This window comes from Ipomoea triloba, chromosome 3 (assembly GCF_003576645.1).
Source record: "Ipomoea triloba cultivar NCNSP0323 chromosome 3, ASM357664v1".
NCBI classification, from domain to species: Eukaryota; Viridiplantae; Streptophyta; class Magnoliopsida; order Solanales; family Convolvulaceae; genus Ipomoea; species Ipomoea triloba.
Window position 1 is genome coordinate 1837766 of NC_044918.1, and position 12046 is coordinate 1849811.

The following is a 12046-nucleotide window of genomic DNA, read 5'->3' on the forward strand; positions in this document are numbered from 1 at the left end:
TAAGTGCATAGAAATCCTGTTAGGATTTTGGACATGGGAAGAGGAGAAACATTGGCTGGTTGGCATACTATGCAATGGTTATATCGTGGACTAGGGGTGTGTTTGGTTCGCACATGGGAGTTGGAATTGGAATGGGTATCAAATACTTGAGAAGGGTAATGGGTTTTGGTGAAAGTATTTAACATGTTTGGTAGTTGGGTGGAATGAGAATGATTATTAATAGTTAGGGAAGAAATGAAGAAGGGAAATGAAACCCTTATTTAATAAGGGTATGAATTTTTCAATTAATGGGGTATTTCAAACCCATAATAACATTCTAAAAACCTATCAACCAAACACTAACAATCACTATTATACCCATTCCTTATGCCCAAACCCCCCAGCCAAACACACCCTAGGTTTATCTTAGTTTAAAATGACACTATTTTGTAATAACTCATATAAATGGTGATTTTAGTGACGTTCTATTTTTGTGCAACTAGAAACAACGTTGGTACTACACGATCATAATTTGTTAATTATAGGTTCATTAGTCCATCCATAATATGTTAACTACATGTTTGTAATATAAATATTTTAAGTCTATAATAAAAACTTGTTAATTTTCAACTAAATATGCTTTTAAATTATACCATAACCATGTTTACACGCCAAATAGTGGATTTATGAACATTTAGTTTAAGTTTATTTATGTATTGTTCACATATTATAAATTTAGAATATGGACAAAATTTGTTAATTACATGTTTATAAAATCAATACCTTAATTTCATAATAAAAATTTGGTTCTTAAACTATACCATATTCATGTTTACATGTCAAGCAATCAATTTATAAACCTTTAGCTTTAAGTTTATTTATCTACAATTCACATATTATGAACTTGTAGAACAATGTTAGAATTATTTGACATGATACATTTATATTTAGCATATTATGTACTTACAAATGTAACATTATATATCTACAATTAACAAATTATTTACCTACTACAAAACTAAACATTAACTGAAAGGAAGGAAAAAAAAGATCCCACTAATTTAAATAAAATAATATCATTTTGAACCAGGATTCACAAATCACAATGCATATTGTAGACTTTGATCGATAAAAAGAATTTTATGATCCATAAAAAGACTTTTATAAGAGATGGAGCACCCGTGAACAATCTAGATACATCAAAATGGTAATTAATGAATACCCTGCTACTAACCCTACAATCATAACATAACTCAAAAAAGACATACAACAAAGACTTCAATTTTAGATTTGGGTTTGAGTTACACTCCTTATGTATAGAAGCATTCAGATTAGTGTTAGTCTCGAAATTAAATTGATTGAATTCATTTTTTCATAAGATTAAAATAGATTCATGAGGTTCAAGTTATAATACAGACAAAATCATAAAACTTAGATTATCAAAAGAAAAAAACATATATATATATATATATATATATATATATATATATATATATGAATTTGGTTTTATTTTGAAGGTTGTGCTTCTTCTGTACCTTGTGGCTCCGGGACTGTGAGGCTTAGCTGTATCTTTGACTGCTGACCCTACCCCCCCTCTTCACCTGAATCCTTACTGAGATTACTTTAACTATACTGAAGAAGCATGAAAATGGTGAAGCCCATCCAAGCTCAGACAATTTCATAATTCATAAACTGGGATAGGATGAGCATTAACATGACAATAATTAAGATCAGACAATCTCTACAATAATGAACAAGTGCAGTACAAGGTTTTGATGAAATTAAGGATGGTCAATAGCTTTAATTAAGAACTACACCACCATACTAATCTGACACCAATTAACCACTAACATGATCCGATGAAGATCAAAATGTTTTTACCTAAACTTGCTAGTAAAAACACTGATACTACCCAAATTAAAGTAAGAACCCATCAAATTCAGCCTTTAAAACCAATGCTTGCTCCTCCACCATGCAATGTTTCCTGCAAAAAATCCATGTTTTTCAGGCAGAAATGTCAAAAGAAATTGGAGAAACAACGCAAAATGAAATCTTTTCAGGTCACACAGGAAAACTCGCAGCCACTACCTATAGTGTGCACGGATAAATCCTGTCTTGTAATCTTAACTGGACCACGAGAAGGTAAACATGTCCTAGGTTATCTATAACTAGCTCAAACTAAGAATGTCAATTACCTGAACCACAAAGAGGTAAACCAGCCTAGGTTATTTATAACTGACTTAAACCAAGAATGCCAATTAACTGGACCACAAAGAGGTAAACTAGCCTAGGTTACCTATAACTGACTCAAACCAAAAATACCAATTAACTGGACCACAAAAGAGATAAATCAGCCTATGTTACTGACTCAAACCAAAAATGCCAATAGACCGCTCCCACGGAGAGTCGAACATGTAACCTTGTGGTTTTCGGCCAAAAAATGAAATCCTTTTGAGTGTGTAATGTTGTAATACCTGGGAAGTCTTGGTGCCATGAATCTCTTCAGTCTTTTCCTCATTCTTGTCAACTTTCTTGGATTTTCTGAGCCCCAAAAGTCCTTTCCACTTGTTAGAACTTTTGGGTGGCCTTAGAGAGAAATCATCACCTTCTTCATCATCCTGGGCAAGCAGCTCGTCTCTGAGAGTGTTCTTCTGGGCGTGTTGTTTAAACGGCAAAAGCCTTCCATTAGAGAAGAGCTCATCGGCGCCGCTCATGATGAGGGAGGAATTGGCGACTGAGAATTCAAAGTCCGAGGATACAGGGGCGGCGCCGGCGTACCTCTCGTTCTTAATCATCTGAAGATGGGAAGAAGAACGAGCGTTGTTGTTGGCAATGAATTCCACCAAGTTGTTGGAGAAGGAGATCCGTGGACTAGTTGGAGCCCCAAATGATTTTTGTTCTGTGTTTTGGCTGTACATTCTGTGTAAACATGCCAAGAGAAGAGGGATAGATGTCTATACTAGGATTAAGGTTAAAGACTATAAATTCCCACCCCCCACACCTACGCCTACTCCTACCCCTACCCCTACCCCTACCCCCACCTCCACTCCCTTTACCCCTCTCTTCTAAGGTATTATCAGCCTAATAGGATCCTCTACAAACTTTTTATAGAGTAAAGTTAGGTCAAATCTCTATTTTTAAACAAACTCTTGCCAACTTCCTCTCAGGAGTGAAGTTCATAGGAATTGATGGTGTAAATTGCCCGTTTTAAGAGAGAAATCTGGAAATTAGCTTAAGGAATTCCTTTTATTTATTGAGTATAGTGGCCCGAGTCAAAAGTCCCTTTTATTTGAGTCAAATGGCCTTTAACCTAGATTATTGACCTTTTACTTGAGTCAAATGGCCCTTAGCCTAGATTATTGACCTTGACTAGATGACCTTTGACCCGATCGTTTGACCCTGCCCCGACTATAAAACGAGGGTTAGGACAGTAAAGACTTGTTTCTAGCAATAAGGTGGATGGTTTGATTCCTGCCATGAACATTAGGAATTTCGGTTGAGCTCTTTGTTTGCATAAGTGTATAGTTTAGTGTTAACTTTTGAAGCTAAATTGACTCGATTTAGGCTCATCATATAATCCGAAACCAACATGTATGATATGAACCTACACCCCCTCCTATAGAAAACGTGCCTAGTATTTAATTCAGGATTGAACCAACACTTTTAAACTAACTTCTGTAAAAGAGTTAGGCCATGTCTCAATTTGAGTACTAGTATTTGAGTACTAGTGCTCGAATTAAACAAATTTATTGCGAGAATAAAATTATCCGATAGAGCTCCTACATCGACTCCTTCAAGAATGGAGTCGAGTAGCGGGACCGACCAGTCTATCACATTCCAACCCTACCCTACACAACCTCTGCATATTCCCGGGGGACCCACGCCCACTATTCCAACCCGTCAGCAGATGTTTGTATTTATAGTCGGGTGGGGAGTGAAGAAATACGCACTGTTACACACACACCAACCCAATCTCCCCATCGGTGAAACAACTTTAATCGTATGATTCATGCATGATTTTATGTAGAACTAACAAGTTATTGAGAAGGAGGATATATGAAAATATATATGTCGGGGATTGAGTGAATGGCCGCATGCAGATTGACGAGATAGCTGTTTGTCGGCACTTGTTGGTTTGGCATTCAACGATGAGTGTGAAGACTAGATCTTATGGTATTATCTGGCAGCCCTGTTTGCTGTTGTATGGCGTTTAGGGAAACAAGTTAAATATGTCACTTCAATTTTCTTTGCCTTTTCTAGCTCGGCACCATCATGCATGCAACAGTAGTTTCTCTGCATCATTTTACCTTTGAGCCATAAATACAGTCACTCCACTAGTAAAATTTCAACAACCATTAGTAAAATTACCCCAATTGTAAGGGTATAATAGACTGGTGCTTCCATTTTTTTTTTTTTCTATCGATATGTATAGTTTTTGTGGTAGTAGTGTTTTCCCGGCCCCCTCATCCAAACGGAACCATTAATTAGTTGTTAGAAAAAATAGCATATATTGGCATTTTAAGTAGTTATTTTGTGACACAAATATACATGTGAGGTTCATTTTTGATTTGGATCGGGTCAAATGGATTCGGGTTTTTCGTAGTTAGACGAAGGTATTGATATATTGTAAGCTCAAAACGGATAATGGGTGAGTGAGAAATTGGTTCTTAAAGTAGACACATTTGAGTTGGAAAAAGAATGTGGAAAGGCTTAAAGTAGCATGTCTCACATTGGTTAGGAAAGTAGGTTACACCACTATTTATACAAGAGCTATTCTAAGGCATATCGACTTGTATAGTTCTCTCTTGTGCACAAAGGGGTGCAACCCATAGAAATCCTACTGTTCGTCCTTTCTTTGTTTCCAAAATAATATCCATTTTTTTTCGTAGGATTATTATATTTTTGAGTTTCGAGTTTTCAAAACTTATTTTCTCATGGTTTATCTTTAGTATTCTCATTCCCTCACACATTTCCCTTATCCATGCATCGAGGGGAAATGATGCTTAAGTTCAACTTCCCGTGAGATTAGTTTATTGATTTTCTTGGTATAATTAGCTGATCACATATGACTAACCTAGACTGATTTACCTTCTTGTGAGTTTTTTGCCAACTAGGATAACAAGATAAACTTCACCGAGAGTGTACCTCAGCCCCGGGTAGCTGCTACCGGCTTTCTTGTAAATTGAAGGTACATGCATTCAAGTTATGTAAGGTTCCTGATATCCTTGCAACCTTAGGTACTGAATGCTCATCAATGGGCCGAGTGCATGAAAGTTAATGCCCTTCCCCATGGGATTGAAGAGGTTATTTTCAATAATGGCAAAGTGCGTGCTAGAAGTGCTCGTAGAGTGAGGGAAAGCATCTAGCTTCTTTTATTTGGGGTCACCACTCCCAAAATCTTTATATATAGTTAGATGACTAAAAACATCATTTTTCGTTCATTTTATTACATTGTACTACTAAAAAGATACAAAATCATTGGTACCGTAATTCGATTCGACCAATCAAATATTACATATATAATTATTGGAGCACACGTCTCCATCACTCTATGGTGTATATATAATGCAGGAAAACGAAATTGAGAGTGGCTACTCAGCTCCCATCCTTGTGTGGGGATATTCATGTCGCCAAATGAAGCCAACTTGTTGTGTTGGTGGAACATAATTAGAAGACACAAATTAAGAAGCAATAAATCAACAATAATGTTAAAGTAGGTAGCAGCTAGCTAGCTAGAGGTGACATTATTGGATTTGTCAAGATCGATCAGAGGTAGTTGTCGTCAATGGTTGTAGCTATGATCAGAGAATCGGAATGATTCAGAGAAGAGAATTGAAACACATATTTCATAATAATGATATCATTGAATTGTAGTATGTAGCGATATAGATATGGATGCAAATGTTGTGGCCTACATAGGCCTGGCATTGGCATTGCTTTGACTTCTGGCCCTTTAATTAATTAGTTATGAGGAATTTGAATCAGAATTTAAATTGGAACCAGATGCTTATTAATTCAAATGATGAATTTACCGTCCACAATGAAGAATTTATTGATTTTATAACTTAGCAATCAAAGGTCAAGTAACATGAACACTCAAAGAACAAGTAAGAAACGTCAAAAAACAAATACTACGTACTGTAACTAAAAATCACTTAAAATTGTGGTTCCTTCTCTATAATAACACGTTCAAATCACATATTCTCATACCCTAACAATTTTCAAATATTGTTCCATCGAGCTGAGATTGACTGAAAACAAGTAAACTATCGATCTCCTTTAGTTGTTGAAGTTTGTCCGCATAAATACAAAACATCCTCGTAATAAACAAATTAGAAGGCTAACACACGCAAGTATCAATCCGTGTTACGGTCAGATCTTTGATTCATGGACCAAATTTTTTATTAGTAAACCAGATATTTGACCTCATTAATAAAAGATTTGACTAGTCTCACACAGTTTGCTAAATTAGAAACGTTTGGTGGTGCCGGCGGCCGTCATCATCTTCGTGAATTCCTTGATGTCAATCAATCCATCGCCGTCGGAGTCGACACCCTTCACCATTTTCCGGCAAGAATCCAAGTTACACCTCTCTCCCATCCTCCTTAGCACCTGCAAAAGTTCCTCGGCGCTGATTTTCCCGTTCCCGTCCAAGTCAAAAACCGTGAATGCGTTCTTGATGTCGGCTTTGCTGATCCCTCCTCCCTGGTTGTTGACGGCGATGAACTCATGGAAATCTATGTAGCCGTCTCCGTCGGAGTCCGCCGCCTCGAACGCCACCGCCGCCTCCGTGCCGCCGCTTCCGATCACCTGCAGCGCCTGCTTGAACTCCTCCACCGAGATTCTCCCGTCCCCGTTGACGTCGTACCTGTTGAACACCTTTCTCATGTCGTCCATGTTTGGTTGGAAAACTTCCTTGGATGACGCCGCCTTTTTCGGCCTTTCCTTAACCGGCGCCGCCGACGAAGACGACTTTCTTGAGAAACTACCGCGGAAGTTGAGGAAACCCGACATTATCGAGTAAAACTGTCCTGTTAATTAATAAAGTAGTCTACAGGAATGTATTTAGAACAGATAAAAATAAATAACCGTAAAAAATATTAGCCACGAATAGGCTTAACAATTATGATCTGTGATGGTGATTACTGCTACGACTTGAGGATTTATGTAAGGATTGAAACGCGGTGGAATAATGGAACCCAGAACTGAAATTCTCCACTTGAGTAAGTATTATTCTTATTCTTGTTGCACGATGGATCCACTTGGAACAGGATTCTGATCTATCCCTGTTTTTGCAAGAATCCTTCTTAGATTAGGTGGACATGGCTTTCCTGTTTGTTCAGTGAATTGGATGTCGTCAGATAATGCGTCAAATAGGATAATATAATCTGTCTTTCTTCTGGTTGGTTTGAGGTTGAGTTCTCGTACCAGAAACCGTTGTCTTTGCAACCAAGGAAATAACTTGTGGACAGTTTTCATGATTCCTTCCAGGTATATATCGTGTTTTAATGCCTAACATTAACCTTGTTTTGGCATAGCCGCCGAACTTAAATTAAAGTTGATTCCACTTTGATCTATAATGGGAATTAATTGAACTGTAGAGATCAAATTACACACTTCTGATAACACCAGCCAAGTTAATTATATATGTTTTTTTTTAGAATGCTACTAACTCTATTAGAATGCAGTATCTGTTCATAACTACTTTCTCAACCTATCGAAGAACAAGAGTAAGTATTGCCTCCACTCAGGCTCGAACCCACCACCTCCCGTATAAAGGGAAGGGTTTGATGCCACTGGACCACAAGGTCCTTGGCAGTTAATTATATATGTTATTCGCTTGGTAATTGTGGTAAATTTCTTAATTCCTTACGTATAAATGTTATGGTCGGAGTGCGTAAGATCCTTCTATAGTATACTTTTTGGTTTAAGTCTCTAAGTTCGGGGTCAAGAGTATATAACATAAAGTAATAGCTTATGAAACGCCCAAAAAATTCCTCTATCAAACATTTGGTACGGTATTTATAGGAGGTAAATAGGAACACATGCGGTAAATAGGAACACATGCTGGCCTTTCGGCATGTGTGACTCTTGGAGTTCATGCATAGGGGAAGACCGGAAGCTTCACAAATTCCTCCATGTGTGCCGAGATTCTTAACGACCTCATTCCCGATACAGCTAGATTTGACTGAAAGAACGAGGCTCATGACTCCAAGTAGAGAAGGTCGGGTGGTCGGTCACCTTCTACTAAGGTCGGGATGAGGTCGGGAAGATCTTCTTTCGGCGATCTACTCGGATCCCGAGCAAGTCTACCATACGTACATTTAGCGTCACACAGTTTCAATTTGACTTCAAGTAGACAACATGACAGTTTTGATAACCCCAACTAAGTTGATCAGGTTATTGACTTGGTAACTACAGAGTTTCAATTTGACTCCTAGTAGTTTGAGTCGATAAGTTATAAACAACTTTAGACTACTTTACATTCTCGTAGTTTTTTTACTAGCTAAAATCACAATGCAAATTTTACCTAATTCACATCATCAAATAGTATATCATCCAACTATCCCACCGTTGTTTTGTTGATTAGTTGGTGCCCATTTCGTTATTAAGCATCTCTACAACTTGGATTACTGTTACCAACTCGTCAATATTACAAAAACCAGATATGAAAGTGCATGGCAGATAGTGTTGGGTTCTAATCTCATAGCCCGCGACCTAAATTACATTGTAATTTAGTATATGTACCTGGCTTTTATATGTATCATTAAACAACATTGCGAAAAGATTCACGTTTCCAACTACAAACGTTGCAAAACACAGCTTTATTCCATACATCAGTTACACACCTTGCTGGTCTCTCCAGGTGCTGAAGAGATTTTCATCCACGGCGCGTTTTTCCTATGAGCACCGGGAAATTCAATGTCGTTTCCACTGAAGCTCCGCTTTCTCTTCCTCTCTTTCAGCAGCACCCCGAATAACTTCAAACTCTCACCATTTTCCTCGTCCTGGCTGTCATTTGAGTTTAAATCAGCTGATGAACCATCAAACCCGCTGTGGCTGGACCGAGTTCCTTGGCTCATGATGCGGTTGATCTCATCGGGGGCAACCTTCACGTACTGAGTCAGGAAAGCCACGAGCTCGTCGCATTGCTTCTTGGCCTGCTCGAGCTCTGAGCTCAGCACCTGATTGTCTCTCTTCAGCTTCTCATTCTCATCTGTCAAATCCGCCAACTGTGGCTTCCCTGCTGCAGGTGTCTCCCCTGATCCGGGGTTCTTCGTGTTTGATAGCGAGGTGGAACTCGAGCTAGGTTCTTCGCTAGAGTTCTCGGGCGATGAGGAGTTGCATTTTCCCGTGACAGGTGCAGACGCCACAGTTTTCCTCCGTCGGATTTCTGTGAGAAGCTCTTTCTGACCTCTCTTGAAATTCTCATTCGCGAATTCCCATTTGTCTGGCACAATCTTTCGGAAGCCCTGCAGAACAAAATGTATCGTCATCTAGTTAGAGTTCACCACTTTTTATAACCAACTAATACTATCAGCTGATCAAAACAGCTAACACAGCCAATCAGTTATCAGCTAATTACCAAACACCCCATAATCTAGAAGTTAGTGTTGCACATTCTAGGATTTACATAATACTAGGATTCAAATCATTGGAAAAAAAATTTGTGGTCATACAGTCAAGCCTATAATTCTAAAGTATTGACAAAACATTTTCTTTGAAACCAGAAATCAGAGCGCCTAAACGGGTTGGGAGATTCTTGTATGTGTTCTAAATTTCCACAACTTTGATTTTGTTCACCTAACCTACATGAATCCCAAGTGTCTTAAATTGACTACTGCCTACTGCAGTTCACATGTTGGCATTTTAGTATACAATGAAACCACTCCTTGCTCCAACAACTTCTCATTTCAGGGACTTTATAATGCTACCAGGCACTGTGCCGCTGAGTTACAGTGATTTATCCCTTATCGGACCTGGGTGTGGAGGCTATGGGGGACAAGGGAATTTATAATGGTCTGCTGTAAAAATAACATCATATGCACTAAAACCAAATATACAATTGCATCCTTGGGGTCTGACTGGTAAATGTGAAAGGTGAACCATGGATTGCATTTCCAATTACGGGTGTAATTGAGTCAAGCTACTCAGTGACCAACTCAGGCTCTATTCAACAAATAGCGCTGAACTCAATAGAGTGCACTGAGTAAACTCTGCATTCAGTCTAGATTGTTTATAGCTGACTAACTTAAACCAAAACAATCAATAGGCTACTTTGCTGGGTGTCAAACTTGTAACTTTAATTACAAAGTAACCAATTTAGTTGGAGTTGCCTGGTTCAACCACTTTCATTGACCATTTGAGTAAAATTATCCTCAGCAATCAGCATGCGACCAAAATTGCAATCAAACAGTCAATGTTCACACCTAAAACAATCAATTGTCTTTAAACAAAAGCCAACTTGTTTGGATTCATTACAAGATTATTATTATTATTATTATTCTCAGTAGACAGGTTGTTGTGTATTGATGATGCCAGACTCATAATACATTAATACTGTAACTAATCCATATACGATTATTCAATATTTCAATTCATTTGCAAATATTCAGAATTTGTTGAGAAAAATAATGGACTTACATAGGTGTTGAGCTGCCGGACAAAGCTGGAAAAATTGTTGTGCTTGAAGTAATTCGGCAACAAATCTTTACCAAATTCCGCCGTTTTCCAGACCACAAAGGTGTCGCCGCCGTCGCTCCACGACACCACGTCGTCGGTGGTCCGGTCGTCCACCAGTTGGAACGTCTTCGTCAGAAACGGCGCCGGAACTGTCCTCTGCGACATTCTATTCTCCGGCGACTCTAAAACCAGCTTGATTGGACTGAGTGACTGAACACTCTTATTCTTTAAGAAAGGTCAGAATTTCGAACCCCTTTTATATATGGATAAATCAATTTAGTCGTACTTTACTCTTTAATTGGACCGACTCGATACGAACTGGGCGTGATCTATCAAAGAAAATTTATAGGAGAATAAAGGATTTAGAAAGAGCGGCTGAAGAGAAGGAGAGCGGTGAGGAATTCCCAGCCCCAGCAGTAAAATCCAAAGATGAAAACGCAAGAACGGACGACGGTGATCGTAGTTTCTTCCATTAAATCGCCGCCGCTTCTTTTTCCTCGCCGCCGCTATTTCCCGCCAACAACACAATCATAACTCCTTCTCCGAAATGTCTGCAACTCTGAAAGTAGAAGATGTTTGAGAAGCAGAGAATATGTAGAAAGAAGATGAGAGGGGAAATTAGTATTAAGGTTCTAGAAATGTTGAGAAAGAAGATAGAGGAGGTGACATGGTTTTCTACGCATCTAACGTAGCCGTCGTCGATACTTTACCCAGTTGTCGTACGAGGTTGGGCCCACCATTAACCACGGAACATCCCCGTTCCACACTTAACGCATTTGGCGTGACAAAGACTACAAATCTGTGGAATGTCCCGCTTTGACTTTCGCATTTCGCATTTCAAAACTGGAGAATTCAGAAACCATGGCGTTATAAAACAAATTCATCATAAATTCATAATAAGGGCAACAGATTCATAAAACAACGTCCACTAGTATGTACAAAATGAAACATATTACATAAATATAGTATGTACAAATTTAAGAGTTCTATTACCATAAACTTGAATCATATATCAGGAATTTGCATAAATTTATCATCTATATGGTTTTGCCCCAAAAAATAGGGCTTAGTGAGTGTCTGCTAGTGAGACAGTGAACCCAAAATTAGGGCTCAAAGACTCACAGTCTCCTAGACTCACCATTACAACAAATTTACACACAAATCAGTATAATCACAGGAATCACATCATCAATCATAAAAAATAGTATAACACATACTACACAAGTACAAAAGAACCCTAGAAAATTTATAAAAGTAAAAATTACTTGTTTTCTCCAATTATTTCCCGGAGAACTAGGGCTTCAACTTCAACAAATCAACACAGAGCCACTGGCCTGACTGCTTGAGGCTTCCACCAGACCACCACCGGACACGATCACACCAC

The 12046-nt window shown here is 38.4% G+C and overlaps 3 protein-coding genes across 3 annotated transcripts; all 3 read right to left on the reverse strand.

Annotated features, from left to right (window-relative positions):
* Nucleotides 1–1647: 1647 nt before the first annotated feature.
* Nucleotides 1648–2945, reverse strand: LOC116012067. The gene is made up of 2 exons (XM_031251536.1): nt 2454–2945; nt 1648–1963 (listed from the first exon to the last, which is right to left on the reverse strand). The coding sequence occupies exons 1-2, from the start codon at nt 2895–2897 to the stop codon at nt 1919–1921; spliced, it is 489 nt and encodes a 162-aa protein (XP_031107396.1). The 5' UTR covers nt 2898–2945; the 3' UTR covers nt 1648–1918.
* A 3144-nt stretch (nt 2946–6089) lies between these two features.
* LOC116012066 (calmodulin-like protein 1) lies at nt 6090–7432 on the reverse strand. Its single transcript, XM_031251535.1, has one exon. The coding sequence runs from the start codon at nt 6991–6993 to the stop codon at nt 6448–6450; it is 546 nt and encodes a 181-aa protein (XP_031107395.1). The 5' UTR covers nt 6994–7432; the 3' UTR covers nt 6090–6447.
* Nucleotides 7433–8579: 1147 nt separating this feature from the next.
* LOC116012064 (heat shock factor protein HSF24-like) lies at nt 8580–11308 on the reverse strand. Its single transcript, XM_031251533.1, has 2 exons — nt 10624–11308; nt 8580–9452 (listed from the first exon to the last, which is right to left on the reverse strand). The coding sequence occupies exons 1-2, from the start codon at nt 10825–10827 to the stop codon at nt 8817–8819; spliced, it is 840 nt and encodes a 279-aa protein (XP_031107393.1). The 5' UTR covers nt 10828–11308; the 3' UTR covers nt 8580–8816.
* Between the last annotated feature and the right edge of the window lie 738 nt (nt 11309–12046).

Coding starts and splice junctions, on each gene's coding strand:
- LOC116012067 (XM_031251536.1), bottom strand. CDS start 2,897: ATGTACAGCCAAAACACAGAACAAAAATCATTTGGGGCTCCAACTAGT. Junction 1,964..2,453: donor ATGGCACCAAGACTTCCCAG/GTATTACAACAT, acceptor GATTTTTTGCAG/GAAACATTGCATGGTGGAGG.
- LOC116012066 (XM_031251535.1), bottom strand. CDS start 6,993: ATGTCGGGTTTCCTCAACTTCCGCGGTAGTTTCTCAAGAAAGTCGTCT.
- LOC116012064 (XM_031251533.1), bottom strand. CDS start 10,827: ATGTCGCAGAGGACAGTTCCGGCGCCGTTTCTGACGAAGACGTTCCAA. Junction 9,453..10,623: donor TCCGGCAGCTCAACACCTAT/GTAAGTCCATTA, acceptor TTTGTTCTGCAG/GGCTTCCGAAAGATTGTGCC.